At 45.2% G+C, this 16,671-nt stretch overlaps 1 protein-coding gene across 2 annotated transcripts in view; it reads left to right on the top strand.

Moving 5' to 3' along the window:
- The first annotated feature begins 446 nt into the window (after positions 1-446).
- Positions 447-16,671, top strand: part of ddx11 (DEAD/H (Asp-Glu-Ala-Asp/His) box helicase 11) — a 27,361-nt gene continuing 11,136 nt past the window's right edge. For both annotated transcript variants that reach the window (XM_081372965.1, XM_081372964.1), the window contains exons 1-10: positions 447-837; positions 925-1,134; positions 2,187-2,273; positions 3,180-3,316; positions 3,385-3,436; positions 3,529-3,636; positions 5,509-5,596; positions 5,720-5,928; positions 6,005-6,157; positions 7,455-7,501. In XM_081372965.1, the coding sequence (XP_081229091.1) occupies positions 709-837; positions 925-1,134; positions 2,187-2,273; positions 3,180-3,316; positions 3,385-3,436; positions 3,529-3,636; positions 5,509-5,596; positions 5,720-5,928; positions 6,005-6,157; positions 7,455-7,501 (1,220 nt within the window). In that variant the 5' untranslated portion in view covers positions 447-708. The remainder of the gene's footprint in view (positions 838-924; positions 1,135-2,186; positions 2,274-3,179; positions 3,317-3,384; positions 3,437-3,528; positions 3,637-5,508; positions 5,597-5,719; positions 5,929-6,004; positions 6,158-7,454; positions 7,502-16,671) is intronic.

Genomic DNA, 16,671 nt, shown 5'->3' with positions numbered 1-16,671 from the left:
ATCTGGAATAAAATAAAATAAAATTAGAATAAAAAATTACTAAAACTGAAATAAAAATAAATTATGGCTAAATAGAAACAAAAAAAATCTAATGAAAAGAGCACATAAAAAATGACGGAAACTGAAAATATAAAAAATAATTCAAAATATGACTAAATACTTTAACAGTATATAAATAATACAAAATGAACACTGACATAAATCAAACAATGCAATAAAACATAACATATACAATAAAATATTTAATAAACAGACGACTTTAAAAATTCTGATGTTTAAACAAAAGAATATTAGTTAGTGAAAATCAACGGAAGGCGTTCAAGAAAGGGTGAAAATCTCCCAAATCTGTTCTTGTCTCGGTTTTTATGAAAGAGTGAAATTTGATGCGGGTCCCTAGCTTCTAAGAAAATTTCCCTGGTTTTCATTGGCTAAAGCAGAAGGCTGGCGCGTTTGTTCGACGAGGAAGTTTACGCGAACGTGTTTTCTGTGATATGGATTAACGCGATATTTCTTTACAGCCATTTGTGATTTCAGTGCAATTGCGAGGGAAAGCCGACAGATTTAGATATGAACTTTTTCACATAGTGAGTTGACACTGTGAAGAGTTTATTGTCAGCGTGTAACTGGCCCAAATGCAGTGTTGATTTGTTGAGTTTATGTGGTGTTTAGTCTGTATTTTGGAATCTAACCTGATCCCGATTATATGATATGGAGAGCAAGAGCGGTCGGTTTCCTTTCCCCTTCCAGCCCTATCCTATTCAGGAGAGCTTCATGGAGGCACTTTACACTGCTCTTGATCAGGGGAAAGTCGGTATATTCGAGAGTCCCACTGGCACGGTCAGTCTGCGCATTAGATCGGTTCATCTCACCATCTCAGTACAGATGACAGTGGATGTTTGAGCTTTCTTGTGTTTGCTCCTGCAGGGAAAGTCTCTGAGTCTTATATGCGGCGCACTGACGTGGCTGAGAGACCAAGAGGAGGAGAAGAAACGAGAGGCTGCCAGACTTCTGGATAAACCGGAGGAGTGTGACGCTGTGAAGGAGGAGAACGGCAACAGCCAACTGTCAGAGCCAGACTGGGTGTCTGAGTTTGTGCAGAAGAAAGCGGAACGAGACATGGTGAACAAGCTAAAGGTACGAGAACCTTTCACAGTTCATCAGCTCTTCAAGTCACGTGTTTCTAAGCAGGGGTTTTCGTGGGCTGTAAGGTAGTGCTAAGGGAAAATGTGAGAAAAAACTGAAAAAATAAAAATAATATTAAAATTATTCAATAAATAATTTGATAAAATACTATTTTACAAATAAAATGACTAAAATTATTTTTACATTTGTTTAAAAATTGTATATATATATATATATATATATATAATATATATCATTATACACTATAGTTCATTTATGTAAGTGAGGATAGCAAAATAAAGTAAACTGTGACATATTATACCCCAAAATTCTTTATACAGTGGACTACCAGTAAAATGTATTTATAGACCAAAAATTATTCAGACACTTTGACCTGACCATGTTTTGCGGTGGTCTTGGAAATGATTGGCTGGAGTTTTTCGAGTCCTGCCCGTTCCACAGATGATTAAATTGCTTAATTTTCATTTCAGTGCTTCTAACTCAGTGGCTGTAAGTGGGTTAGGAATAGGATTTCAAGTGATTTTGAAAAAATGGACAAAAAAGAGAATCACATACCCCACCTTTAAGTGTTTTTTCTTTAATTGCTAATGCGACATTTTAACAGACATTTTAACACTAGGACAGTCTAACAGAAGGATGGCCAAAACCAGTGAAATATCAACTGATTTGATAACTCTGAGTTCTTGTCAAATTTTACATTACATTTTACATTTATTCATTTAGCAGACGCTTTTATCCAAAGCGACTTACAAATGAGAACAATAGAAGCAGTTAAACTAGCAGTAGGACAACAAAATGCAAGTGCTATGACCCTTCTCAGTATAATTCAACGAAATTTTATTACCATTTTCTAAACTATAGCGAATAAACTGTTATAATGTGAGAAATGTTGATGTCTAAAAAAAGTTTGGTTTGACTGTATATATATCTAGCTGCCTTTCACGAGGTTGATCATATATGCAAGTCCATGGTATCTAAAAGATTGAAAACCCCTGTATATAAAAATGTAAAATAAAATCATCCTTGTCCTCAATTTCATTCAGGATGAAGAGCTGAAACGGAAGAAGCGTGAGGAGAGACTGGAGATGATCCGACACAATGCCCAGCTCAGATATGATATGAAGAGAAAAGTGAGTGCATGAACAGTGGGATCTGAAAAGCCCTATTCGGACGGGACAAGTTGAACATGGAGAGGTGGGGTAAAGTAATAATTACCAGAGCTTCTCTGTGATTTTAGTCCCGTCCGAATGTGCCATCTCAGTAATCATTGCAGACAATGTCAGTGACTTTTACCTTCAGTAAAAAGGTCCGGAAAAATTACCTCAGGTAATACTAATCCAGTGCGAATAGACCTGCTGTAAATATGTATGTAAATATTCCGTCATTCCCGGTTTTTCAAGTATGGAGATGCTTGAAAAAGCATTCAGTTGCGTTCTAGATGCTGGGACAAATCTGTGGCAAAACTCAAGTGTTTCCCACATACCATTCAGATCAGAAAGAAGATCGAAAGCACTTGTTAGAGGCACGAAACATCTTTTAGTGTTAGGTAAGTGCCTTTTACCAACACAATCCAATCTGAAGTTAATTAATACATCGTTCAACCGAACATAACTGTTTTATATATATATAAATATAGGTTATGTGTATGTTGCGCAAGTGATATCAGGAAGCAACGTAATACACACATGACGACAGGAGTGACTGCGATGCGCAAATCGAGTTACTCCTCTCACTTCTGCTAGTTTTACTGAGATATCTTATCCCGTGCGAATTGGCCATTAATATTACAGACGTCCGGTGGTAAAATAAGATTACTCCATCTACCCTTGTAAAGTTAATCCCATCCGAATAGGGCTAAAGACTGCAATCTGGGGTTTACCTGGAAATAAACAAAAGGTTGTTTATTTTTTATTTTTTTAATATTCAATAGTCTAATCTTCACAAATAAACACATCAAGTTAGGATCTGCTTTCTTTCATTTGCTCATATGGATATTTACCCAGTTAAAGTCATGTCACTAATTGCACCTTTAACAGGCCAATGGAGATGATGAGGCTGTAAAATTACTGCAGCTCAGCAGAGAGGGGGTAGAGTCAGAGAGCCACGATCCAGAGGAGGAGAGGCTTATTGTAGCAGAATATGAGAGTGATGATGAGGCCACGACAAAGAGCAGGTATTGATTGTGTTTGTGGATGAGTGTGTGTCTCCCAGCCTTGAGTTCTCATAGCGTTCCCTCTACAGGCTGTGTGTTGATGACGATGATGAAGATCTAGAGGAGGATCATGTCACTAAGGTGCATGTTTAAACTGCATGTTTAAATCCATCCTGCATTGGTGAACAAGGTTTTTGTGCATGTTTAACAGTGTATTTGTTTTATATCTTAAGATTTATTACTGTAGCCGAACTCACTCTCAGCTGGCTCAGTTTGTGCACGAGGTACAGAAGAGTCCATACGGGGACACTGTCCACTTGGTTAACCTGGGCTCTAGACAGGTAAACATGCACCAGATTTATTCTTGCGATTACAGTTTGATTGATTTTTAAACGCTTATGCCATTATTGTATACACACACTACCGTTCAAAAGTTTGGGGTCTGTGATATTTTTTTTTAATGTTTTGAAAAGAAGTCTCTAATGCTGCATTTATTTGCATATATTATTACAGTAAAAAACATACATTTTGTGAAACATTATTGCAATTTTTAATAACTGTTTTCTATTTTATAATATATTTAAAATGCGATTCATTTCTGTGATGTTAAGCTGAATTTTCAGCATCATTACTCCAGTCTTCAGTGTCACATGATCCTTCAGAAACCATTCTAATATGATGATTTGATGCTCAAACATTTATTATTATCAATGTTGAAAACAGTTGTGCTGCTTAATATTTTTGTGGAAACTGATGCATTTCTTTTTAGGATTTATTGATGAATTAAAAGTTCAAAAGAACTGCATTTATTTGAAATATAATTTTTTTTTTGGTAAAATTACAAATGTCTTGTGCGTTTCCATTACAGATTTGCGCAAAACTTTTGCGATTTTTATTTATTTTTTTCTCTCTAAATGTCGACAAAAAACTCGACGGCGTTTCCATTAACCGATGTTATGCGACTAAAACTTTTTTTAAACATTTTTTCCTCTCGCGAAAAGTCATTCCAAAAATCATGGCAACGGACGTTGGTTTTACGTATATCCCAGCCACTGCACTAGCCATTATTAATTAAAGGAGCCGTATGTGTGTTATCCAAGCATTAATGGTAAGGAAAGATTATATTTGGAGCAGCACATATGAGGTGTTTCTGAGTGTTTTTCCCTCATTTCTGCTTCGAGGTCTTGATTGTGGCATTTCTTTGTGGTTTAGAATCCAGTATTCCTGTAATTATTTTGTCTTTTATGAATTTAATAAAGAACTCTGTCTCATATTCTGTCCAAACATACAGCGTCATCTACGTCAAGTGACTGTAAATGCGCAAAAACTGTTTCCATTGTAGTTTTGCGAAATATTCCTTTTTCGAATTTCCTGAAAAACCACCTCATGCGAGCGTAAATTTTCTTTGCGATAAATGGGAGTTTTTGCGAAATTTACGTGTTTCCATTGGGCGTATTTTCAATTCGCAATTTCAATTTGCGCAATTTGAAGGGTAATGGAAACGTGGCTACTGTCACTTTTGATCAATTAAATGAATCCTTTCTGAAAAAAAGTATTAATTTCTTTCAAAAACAATTTACTGACCCCAAAAATGATAAACAGTAGTGTATAATGCTGCAATTATACTAATCAATATATTTAATATGATAAAAATCATTATAATAAAAACGAAATAATGAGTACCTATAACAAGGATTATGCTTTTACTTTTTTTTAAGGGATAGTTCACCCAAAAATCACACTTAAGATTAGGGTTCAATTCTCACTATAAAGTAACTGTTAACTTTGACATTTGCCACAATAAACACCTAATTACTGCTTATTAATAGTTAGTAAGGTCTTTGTTAATTAAGTATTGGGTAGGATTAAGGGATATAGAAAAAGGTCATGCAGAATAAGGCATTAATATGTGCTTAATAAACAGCCAATATCCTAGTAATATGCATGCTAATAAGCAACTAGTTAATTGTGAGAACTAGACCCAAAACTAAAGTGTTACAGAAAATTCTGTCATCATTTACTTACATTTTTGGGCGAACTATCCATTTAACCTAAAATTTTTAAATTTTCTGAAGAAAATGAGTGCTGCTTGCCTGAGCAAAAGTCGCAGCTACAATGCTAGGCCAGCTCTCAACAATAAATAATTATGAACACATTGACGAGTTCATTAAAGGCAAAACAGATGATTTCTGTGTAATTTTTGCCCTTATTAGAACCTGTGCATTAATCCAGAGGTCATCCGGCTCAGAAACGTCCAAATGATGAACGACCGCTGTTTGGAAATGCAGAAAAACAAACATGGTCAGAAATATAAACACAATCTCAACCATTTCAAGCCTAGTGTCATTGCTATTTGAAATGCCCCAGTGATTACATAATCTGGAGAGAATGACATAATGAGGAAGTTCTGACCTGCATCTGCAGAGAAACGAAAAAAAGCACCAGACTTGGAGCCGAAGCGGCGTCGTGGTGATGCCAAGGCGACGTGTGCCTTCTCGGGTTTTGAGAATTTGATGGCGATGAGGGATGAAGTGCTGGTGAAGGTGCGAGACGTGGAGCAGCTCCTACAGCACGGCCGGGAAACACACACGTGTCCTTACTACAGCACACGGATGGCCATACCTGCAGCTCAGGTACGCACATACCCACTGGAATACACTCTCATTAATATAAAACTGTGTGCATTCAGTCTTTCTCTCTTTTTCTCAGGTGGTGGTATTGCCGTATCAGTCGTTGCTCCATGCTTCCACCCGCAAAGCGTCGGGGATCAAACTAAAGGATCAGATTGTCATTATAGATGAGGCTCATAATCTGACTGACACCATCTCAGCCATACACAGTACAGAAATCAGTGGAGCACAGGTACATGCATGCACAAACTCACTGATCTAGAGAACTCAAGACTAGTTAAAGGTAGGGTAGGTCATTTCGGAGAGGCTAGCAATAGCAAGCTGACTTTGAAAGCATAAGATCCAGCCGTCTGAGCGTCTACAAAGCCACGCCTCCTTCAAAACACATGAACACAACTCACACAGCAGAGTCTGCTAAGCGTCACGAGAGACGGCACTAAACTACCTCATGTCTCAAAGCACATAACGTTACAATAATAATGGGTCTCATTCATACAAGTATGCGTCCACACAAATTTGTGTGAAATGTGCGTACAAACGATTTTAAGAACAAATCATGATTCACCAAAAAATGTGTAATAATTTTTATCTACATTTATGAAAAGATATAGGAACAACTGAAACCACACGTACGCAAAAAGCACTTTGTACGGCCTTATAATCGTGTGAAGTTATATTTCATCCTAACACGACTATAATTATATTGAAGTGTGTTCATAAAATTCTATATTAAAATCATTAAATAATACACTTTAATTTAATCTTAAATACATTTCATAGGCTTCAGTAAAAGAGTAAGAAAAGCTGTGTTCTAGCTTCAGCTGCGAGGTTTCTCTGAATAACGCAGATATACACGTTTGGCCAGCTGGCTAATGAGAGGTCTGTAATCTGGGTCTGTATAAAAGGTGTTTATTGTGAGAACTGGTGAGAATGGCACACTTGGCATTACTCGAGGATCGGGCGAGAGTGCGCCTGCAAACAGCGGCAAGTTTGAAGAGACACGAGAGTGAGGAAAGCGTGTGCGGAAAGCCCATATATGGAGATGGTTTTGGCGTGTTTTATGCGTGTTTTATGCAAATTCATTTGGGAACGTATAACGTCATGGGTTGCCAACTCGTAATTACGGTTACGACATGGCGTGAACGCAGCATAAGCTTGTTGTTTTGGTTCAGGAGGAACTGTTTGTTTGCGGCACTTGGTGGCTTTCTGTCTACAACTCTGCATAGCCTTACAGAACGCGCTGATGGCTTGAATGTCTGCGTGAGCAGGTTTGTGGAGGTTTGGAAATACATATGTTGACAGGCAGGTCGGACAACGTATCATTGCATTTGGACCGAATGCAATGATTGGACGCACATTTTTTGGCCTAGAGACAACCATAGAAGATACATGTACATGTTTTAATATTTAGAACACTTCTATTATTGATTGCTATCAGGATGTGAAGAGAGTTTCAACCAGAATAACAAAAGTGTTTATAAAAAAATGCTTACCCTACATTTAACTAATCTGCATTTCTTATGTTTCAGCTCTGCAGGGCTCATTCACAGCTCTCTCAGTACTGTGAGCGCTACAGGTAAAAAAAACACATTTCAAACATTTTGTACATTCTGTTGCAAACCCATTCTTCTGTGGAACACAAAAGAAGAACTTTTGAAGAATGTTCGCACACTGAAAATGAATGGTACTTAGGGATGGGACAGTATGAAAATTTAATATCACGATTATAGTGACCGAAATTATCGCGATTATCAATATTATCACGGTTTTGTTAAAACGAGATGAAAGTGTTCAAAAAGAGTTGATGCTCACACAGAAGACATTTCAACAAGTTTTATATATGAAAATCAACAAACAACAAATAAAACAAGCAGCTCTATGCACTTTTTAAAGCATTTCCTTCCTTATAATGACGGTCGTCAATAGCAACGCATTATAACACCGCGCACATCCATTGTAACGGCCACCTAGTGTTAAGTAGTGTTCATGACATGAATGTGGATGTGCCTTTAAAGGAGAACTCTGGTCATTTTTAACATTGAGCTCATTTTTTTGTACATTCGGAGTGCTGTCAGTACAGAGAACAACGACAAAAATCGGTGTTGCCTACACCGAGTTATTCTATTTTTAAAATTTGCACCCTGTTGACTTCAATGGGGCAAGTACTAAACCTGCTTTTAGCCTCTTAACATCCTTTATGTGTCATTACAAGTGCCCAGAAGATGTGAGTGATTCCTTCAGAGTGATCACGGGTGAATCTGACTGCAGTAGATGTGAAAGATATTAATAAAAATTATGTTAATTCAGCCAGCGCAAATACCTGTGTTTACATCCTGTTTTTCGGTTGAAGTCCAAAGTAGTCGATTGCCGAGTTCACGCGCGTGATCATATGTACTAAACCTATGCGCGTGAACTCGGCAATCGACTACTTTAATTTTGTATTTTGAGAGAATTTTATTGAATTTATTAATATTTATGCAATATTTATGGTCCATTTTTGCCATTATAAATAATAATAAAAAAAAAAAAAAAAAAAATATATATATATATATATATATATATATATATATATATATGTATTTTTTATTTTATTTTTTAATGCAGTATTTTAGTTTAATATAGAGTCTAGGTCTAGGCCTTCAAAAAAATGTTTTAAGCAGATTAGCACCATCTGGTGAGAGTATGGAGAGAAAGCGTAGAACCATGGTGTAACCACTAGATGGCATGTACAGCTCTCTATGGAGAGGCATCTGAATTCCCCAGCTGTTTATGGACACATTTTTTTTTATTTTTTTTTTACAGAATTTGTAACAAAAAATGCAATTCATTCAATTATAACACTTTATGTAAAATAATTTTTTTTTTTTTTTTTTTTTTTCTATTTCCCATTCATTTTCTATGGGGGTCATTTTTAAACGAAGACCACAAGTGTGACTATTTTTTTACAACTACTTAGCATGCTCGGATCATGACCTCAATTTTTTTGTGTGTTCACATACCTAATGCCATAAAAGTCACCAAGTTTCGTAAAATTTCGATGAAGCTGTGATTTTTAAAAATTCAAAACAGATTTTTTGTAATCAAAATTTTTGGTGTGTATGTGTATAAAAGTGTGTTTGTATGTGTGTGTGTGTGTGTGTGTGTGTGGGTGGGTGTGTCTTTTTTGCACTCTTGATGTTGTAGAGTGTCACCCCTTTACAGCTGTGTACTTTTTTTTTTTAGGATTGTGGCCGATTTGTAGATTGTACACCAAAAATTCGGAGAATTATTTTTTTTTGTCAATTTCCCATTCATTTCCTATGGGTCTGTCTTTTTTGACAGTCATGTGACAATTTTTTTTACGACCACTTAGCATGCTCGGATCATGACCCCAATTGTTTTTTATTCACATACCTAATGCCATAAGTCACCACGTTTCATAACATTCCGATGAAGCTGTGGTTTTTAGAAATTCAAAACAGAAAATGTTTCGGTCAGAAATGACCGAGGAGGACCGTCTGAGGGTTAAGATAACGTTTCGGTTACTCACGTAACCTCTGTTCTCTCTAGAAGAGGGAACGAGTATTGCGTAGTTGCTTACGCTACGGGAAAGCCTTTCTTTCTCGAGATACTGAAGCCAAAAATTATCCTTAATTTTTATAATCTTGTCAACGCAGTGCGGCAGCCTGCAGACCTAGGGCAAGCTAACTAGCGTGCCCATTGGCTGCCCTGCGGCAACTGCAGCAGCCTACCGCTGAGCCCTTGGCGTGACGTCACGACCAATGAGCGCGCTTGGCGCGCTTAATGCGTCACAGCCCGCGAAAAGGGGTGTGGCTTAGCGTATATAAACAGGGCTCGGAGGCTGCTTCTCTGGTTTCTGTCGCATGAAGCGAAATGAGCTCGTGGCGCGAGCACGGCGGGCTACGCAATACTCGTTCCCTCTTCTAGAGAGAACAGAGGTTACGTGAGTAACCGAAACGTTCTCTTACGAGAGGTTCTCTCGTATTGCGTAGTTGCTTACGCTACGGGAACGCCCTTGTCAACGCCGTGCGCGCCCAGCATCCACTGAATGAGTCCCAGGGAGAGCCCGGGGAACGTGATAGCGGAGAGCCGGGCAGCCCGAAGAGGGCTAGCGCCGTACATAAGCACACACTAGGGGGTTAGGAGCGGCACGGCCGGTCCTAACTGACAACCTTGCATAGTGCAGCTCAACCAGTAGAGCTAAATCACACAACGTAGCCCGCGCACAGATAGTGGGCTGGCATACGCGAGACTTAGACTGATAACACTTTCGCCTGCAAGGCGGGAACATCCAGGTTGTAAAACCTAACAAATGTGGAGGGGGAGGCCCAGCCTGCCGCTGCACAAATGTCATGAATGGGAATCCCGCTGGACCATGCCCACGACGAGGCCATGCCTCTAGTGGAATGAGCTCGAACGCCCAATGGGCACTGCAGGTCTTAAGACGCATAAGCAGCAGCAATAGCGTCCACTATCCATCTGGACAGGCTGTGTTTCGAGGCGGCGAGACCCTTGGTGCGCCCACCAAACGAAACAAAGAGCTGATCCGAGCGCCTGAAAGCGGCGGACCGTGAAATGTAGTTTCTCAACGCCCTGACCGGGCAGAGGAGATTACTATCGGCCTCGCTGCCGTGCGTCGGCAGGGCTAAGAGGGAAATGACCTGTGCTCTGAAGGGAGTGCCCAAAATCGATGGCTGGCAGCCATCTGAAGGGAGTACCCATGCCTCGGTCTGAGAATGACTTTGGAGTCATTAGGTCCGAACTCGAGGCACGCGGCGTTAACAGATAACGCGTGAAGGTCTCCCACTCGTTTGACTGACGACAGAGCTATCAGAAAAACGGTTTTGAGCGTGAGGTATTTCATATCCACAGTTTCCAAGGGTTCGAAGGGATGCGCTCTCAGGGCCTCCAAGACCAGAGAAAGATCCCACATAGGAACCGAGGGGGGTCGCGGGGGGTTCATCCTCCTGGCTCCCCTAAGGAAGCGGATGACGAGCTCGTTCCTTCCTAATGCGCGGCCCTGCTCAGAAACAGAGAGCGCTGAAATGGCCGCAACATAGACTTTGAGCGTGGAGGGGGACCTGCCCGCGTCCAGTAGCTCTTGAAGGAAACACAGTATTCGCGATACCCCACATGTCTGTGGATCGAGCCCCTTAGCAGTGCACCATGTGTTAAACACTGACCATTTCGACATGTAGAGCCGCCTCGTAGAGGGGGCTCTAGATTGTATGATCGTGTTCATGACCCCGTCTGGCAGATCAGCGTGTAATCGTTGAGGCTCCACGCATGCAGAGACCAGCGCTCTGGATGGGGATGCCATATCGATCCGCGTGCTTGAGAGAGAAGGTCTCTCCTCACCGGTATCGGCCAGGGGGCTGAGTCTGCCAGCTGTATTAGATCCGGGAACCAAGCTTGGTTCTCCCAGCATGGGGCTATGAGGAGCACTGAGTGGCGCGCTTCCCTGATTCTCTCGATGACCTGAGGCAGCAGAGAGACCGGGGGAAAAGCGTACAACGGGCCGCTGGGCCAGATCTGGGCCAGCGCGTCCTCGTTCTTCGAGAAGAACTCTGGGCAGTGAGCGTTGTCTTTTGACGCAAAAAGGTCGACTTTCGCTTTGCCGAACCGTCGCCACAGTCACTGGACTGTTTGGGGGTGTAGAGACCACTCCCCAGGGGGAACGTTGTCCCTGGACAGCCTGTCGGGGCCCTCGTTCAGGTGGCCAGGCACATGCGCGGCTCTCAGCGAGCGCAGAGAGTGCTGAGCCCACACGAGGAGGCGTTCCGCCAGGGTGCAGAGCATCTTTGATCTGACACCGCCCTGGTGATTCACGTAGGCCACTACCGATGTATTGTCCGTGCGGACTAGAACATGGTGACCGTGGAGGAATGGGAGGAAGTGTTTGAGCGCTTTCTCGACCGCGAGCATCTCTAGACAGTTAATGTGTAGGAGATTCTCCTGGTCTGACCAGCGGCCATAGACCGGTCTGCCTTCGAAGAGCGCTCCCCAACCTAGGTTGGAAGCGTCTGTCGAGACAACTTTCCGGTGTGAAATCACTCCCATAGTCACTCCTGTGTGATACCATTCGGCTGCCAGCCAGGGCTGCAGGGCTGAAATGCAGCCCTGATTCACTCTGACTCGCAAGCCGCCGGCCGCCCAGGCTCGGTGGGGCACGCGCATTTTCAGCCAGCGTTGGAGCGGGCGCATGCGCAGTAAACCCAGCTGGAGCACTGCTGCAGCTGAGGCCATATGCCCCAGGATACGCTGGAATGTCCTCAGCGGAACCCGGCTGCCTATTTGGAGGGATGCGGCGAGGAGGCGGATGCGGCGCGCGCGCTGCTCCGACAGTCTGGCCGTCATAGCCACCGAGTCCAGTTCTATTCCAAGAAAGGAAATTGACTGACGGGGTGATAGCGAGCTCTTGGTCCAGTTGACCGAGAGACCCAGCTCCTCCAGATGGCTGAGAAGCGCTGTTCTGTGAGACACAAGTTCCGTCTCTGACTGCGCTAGAATAAGCCAATCGTCCAGATAATTCAGTATTCGCATTCCCTGTTTCCTCAGGGGAGCGAGGGCCGTGTCCATGCATTTCGTAAATGTACGGGGTGCCAAAGACAGGCCGAACGGCAGGACTGTGTACTGATATACTCGACCCTCGAAGGCGAATCTCAAGAATGGCCTGTGACGGGGAGTTATCTGGATCTGAAACTATGCGTCTTTTAGATCGAGAGAGATAAACCAGTCTCCTGGGCGAATCTGCGCGAGGATTTTTCTGGTTGTGATCATTTTGAACGGCCGTCTCATGAGGGCTTTGTTCAGATGTCTCAGATCTAAAATAGGTCTGAACGCTCCGTCCTTCTTGGGCACGAGGAAGTAGCGGCTGTAAAAGCCCGACTCGCTCAAAGAAGGATGAACCTGTTCTATAGCCCCTTTGCGCAGCAGCTTCGCTATTTCTGCTTGAAGCAAGTGCGCAGCTTCTGAACTCACTCTCGTCTCCGTCTGTGCTGTATAGCGCGGAGGGCGACGAGCGAATTGAAGCGAATAGCCGTGTTTTATAGTTTTCAGCACCCATTCTGACGCGCCCTGAATCGCTTCCCATGCTTCCGCATGCATAGCTAGGGGTCGAATGGTCTCTGGGCTCAGATCGCCGCGCTGCGCGGGATGGGGAGCCTGTATCAGAGAGAAAGGCGCGGCGCGCGCGCCGCTGGTGCTCGAACACGGGGGCTGGTAAACAGTATTGGCCGACTGTACAGCGTTCAGTAGCTCGGTCCCATCGGATGGAGCGTGATTTGCTGTCAAACATCCCAGGCGCGAGAGTGGCGTGGGGATTATAATGTCTGCAAGTGAGTGCGCGTGCTCGTGAGCGGGCGCAGGGTTTACACTTATGACACGGCCAGTGTTTGGGAGCTTTAGAGGGTTCGTGACCCAAGGTAACTGGCTGGCAGAGCGAGCAGCGGGTAGGTGTGAGCACAAGGTTGTGGGCACATTTTCTACACTTAATACTCGAGCGGCTTGCGACCGCTTTATGAGAGAGCGCTCTGTACGCGTTACCATGGGGACCCTGTTTGTGTGAAGCAGTGAGCACATGGGAGTGGGCACATTTTCTACACTTATAACACCCTCGGCTTGAGCCGCTGTTGCCCGGGGTAACCGAGTGGCAGAGCGAGTTACAGGTAGATGTGAGCACAGAGTTGTGGGCACATTTACTACACTTATTACTCGAGCGGCGTGTGACCGCTTTATGAGAGAGCGCTCTGAACGCGTTACCATGGGGACCGTGTTTGTGTGAAGCAGTGAGCACGTGGGAGTGGGCACATTTTCTACACTTACAACACCTTCGGCCGGAGCCGGAAAGCCCGAATTTACACTCTTTCTGAGATTTATTTGGGCCGCCGTAAAAACGGCGTTTGTGTGCAGGCGAGCGAGTGGTATTACTGGCTCGTTGGCTGCGGTGTAAGCTGCTGCAGTAGCCTGCACTGAGGGGACTGACAGAGCTGGGCGTTTTGATGGCGGTCCGGCCGCAGCGGGACTCAGCCATCTCTTCCTCCCTGCGGATGCTAGGAGGACTTCGCGGGCTCAGACTTCAGCGTTATCTTGGGACGCGGACCCCGGGGGGGCGGCGGTCTGTGACGGCTGGTCGAGCGCGACCTAGGGCGGCCGCCCTGGCGTCGCTGCGAAGTGGTTGGTGGCCGAGACGAGCGCTGTGTGGAGCTGCGCGCAGGAGGCTGAGCTTGAGAGCGGCCTGCGGCTGGGCTCGAGCGGCGAGGCAGGAAGAGATTCATAGCCTGCGACGCCTTCTGCACTTCAGAGAAGCGGTCCACAATCCCGCTGACCGCAGGGCCGAAGAGGCCGGTGGGCGAGAGCGGGGCGTTGAGGAAAACAGCGCGTTCTGACTCACTCATATCCGCCAGCGTCAACCATAAGTGTCTGTCGATGACGGTGAGCGCGGCCATAGATCTGCCGATGGCTTGTGCAGCGGTCTTGGTAGCACGGAGCGAAAGGTCCGTCGCGCTGTGCAGATCTGTCAAGGCTGTATGATCCGAGCCCTTCTCGTCCAATTCGCGGAGGAGGTCGGCTTGCAGGATCTGAAGAACAGCCATCGAGTGCAGGGCAGAAGCAGCTTGGCCGGAGGCGGCGAATGCGCGGCCGGCGAGAGCTGATGTGGTCCTGCAGGCTTTAGACGGCAGGGCAGACTTTGAGCGCCATCTAGCAGACGGCGGGCAAAGGTGCGTTGCCACCGCTTCCTCAACGGAAGGGATGCCGGTGTAGCCTTTCTCGGCGGCCCCGTCCACCTGGGAGAGGGCCGAGGAGACAGACGAGCGGAGTCTAGCGGAGAAGGGCGCGCTCCACGACTTCGATAGCTCCTCGTGGAGCTCAGGCAGGAAGGGTGCTGACCTAGAGGCTGGCGCTTGGCGGCGGCTAGGCAGAAAACACCCGTCGAGTCGGTTAGGCGCGGGCTCCTTGGGTGGGGACCAGTCCAACCCCAGTCGGTCGACCGCTTTGGTGAGGAGGCGGATAAGCTCCGCGTCGACACTGGAGCGGGACCTGCCAGACTCAGGAGTCGAGGAGGCGGAGCGGTGAGAGCCCGACCACTCCTCGCTGTCCGAAGCAAGCAGAGAGCAGCTGTCAGCGGCGTCATCTGCTTCATCCCCTGAGGCGACGGCAGTGCGGGCAGTAGCCGGCCGCTGCGCGTCGGTGAAGGGCGGGGGAGAAGGAGAAAGCGAGGCTCGCGGGAGGGGCTCCGGCGAGCGCTCAGCTATAACCACCGGCTCGGGAGGCCTTTGAGAGCGGCGTTTCCTGAAAACCCTGAAGAGGCAGCCGGGGAAGATGGAGGATCGTCAAACATGGCGAGTCGAGCCCGCAGGGTCGACATCGGCAAGTCCTCACACTGTTCGCAGCCGCCCGAGGAGAGGGCGCGGGCTGCGTGGTCGAAGCCCAGGCAGAGAGCGCAAACCACGTGGCGGTCTCCATCGCTGAGCGGGGCTCTGCACGAGCCACAGGATGAGCGAGGCATTTGAAACAACGCCTCGCGCTCTTTTAGATGCAAAAGTGTGTCGCGGGGCGAACACGCAAACACATACAACACAGAGCAGTAAAGGATATAATCGCCGGATAGCGAAGCAGGCAGGGAAAGCTGAAGGCGGCGAAGGCGGCCGGCGTCCTCAGGCTGAGATCCTCGGCGTGCTGGTCGCTTGTTTCGACGGCGGCTTCCTCAGAGAGCAGCGATGCGAAGAGCTTCGCTGAAAAGACAGAAATCAGAGAAGCAGCCTCCGAGCCCTGTTTATATACGCTAAGCCACACCCCTTTTCGCGGGCTGTGACGCATTAAGCGCGCCAAGCGCGCTCATTGGTCGTGACGTCACGCCAAGGGCTCAGCGGTAGGCTGCTGCAGTTGCCGCAGGGCAGCCAATGGGCACGCTAGTTAGCTTGCCCTAGGTCTGCAGGCTGCCGCACTGCGTTGACAAGATTATAAAAATTAAGGATAATTTTTGGCTTCAGTATCTCGAGAAAGAAAGGCTTTCCCGTAGCGTAAGCAACTACGCAATACGAGAGAACCTCTCGTAAGAGAACTACTTCTATTGATACTTTGCAGTCACGTGACTACCACGGATACCTGGCAGGCAACAAACGGGTATTTTCAACGTTGAGTCCTGTAGTTCCAGGACTTTCTAGTAGCTATCAAGTCTGTTAGCGAGCTAGCTGCATAACTATGGACTAGGATTAACTCCAAGGTAGCTAAATTGTGTAAAGCAGACAAGTTTTTTTAAGATAATCGAGCAGTAATAATTCCTCCATAAATAATCTAGCTCTACTGTTGGGTCATCTCTGGTTCTCATTGAAAATCATAGATATCGCAAACCTCAAAACAACCTATCACACACTTCTGTTATTGTTAGCAAAAGACGACAGCTGTTAATGTGCGTTCACACCGCCACCGGCGAGAGCGTCAAAGTGCCCGTAAATCATTCATTTTCAATGAATTATTACTGCTCGATTATCTTTAAAAAAACTTGTCTGCTTTACACAATTTAGCTACCTTGGAGTTAATCCTAGTCCATAGTTATGCAGCTAGCTCGCTAACAAACTTGATAGCTACTAGAAAGTACTGGAACTACAGGACTCAACGTTGAAAATACCCGTTTGTTGCCCGCCAGGTATCCGTGGTAGTCACGTGACTGTGAAGGTTGCTTATCTCATCTGCGGTTAGTGCATCCAATTGCACAACAACTATCTGGCATGTCGTTTACACCTC

Source organism: Scardinius erythrophthalmus (assembly GCF_964197995.2).
Source record: "Scardinius erythrophthalmus genome assembly, chromosome: 8".
Lineage (NCBI taxonomy): Eukaryota > Metazoa > Chordata > Actinopteri > Cypriniformes > Leuciscidae > Scardinius > Scardinius erythrophthalmus.
This window is presented reverse-complemented; position numbering and strand designations above follow the sequence as displayed.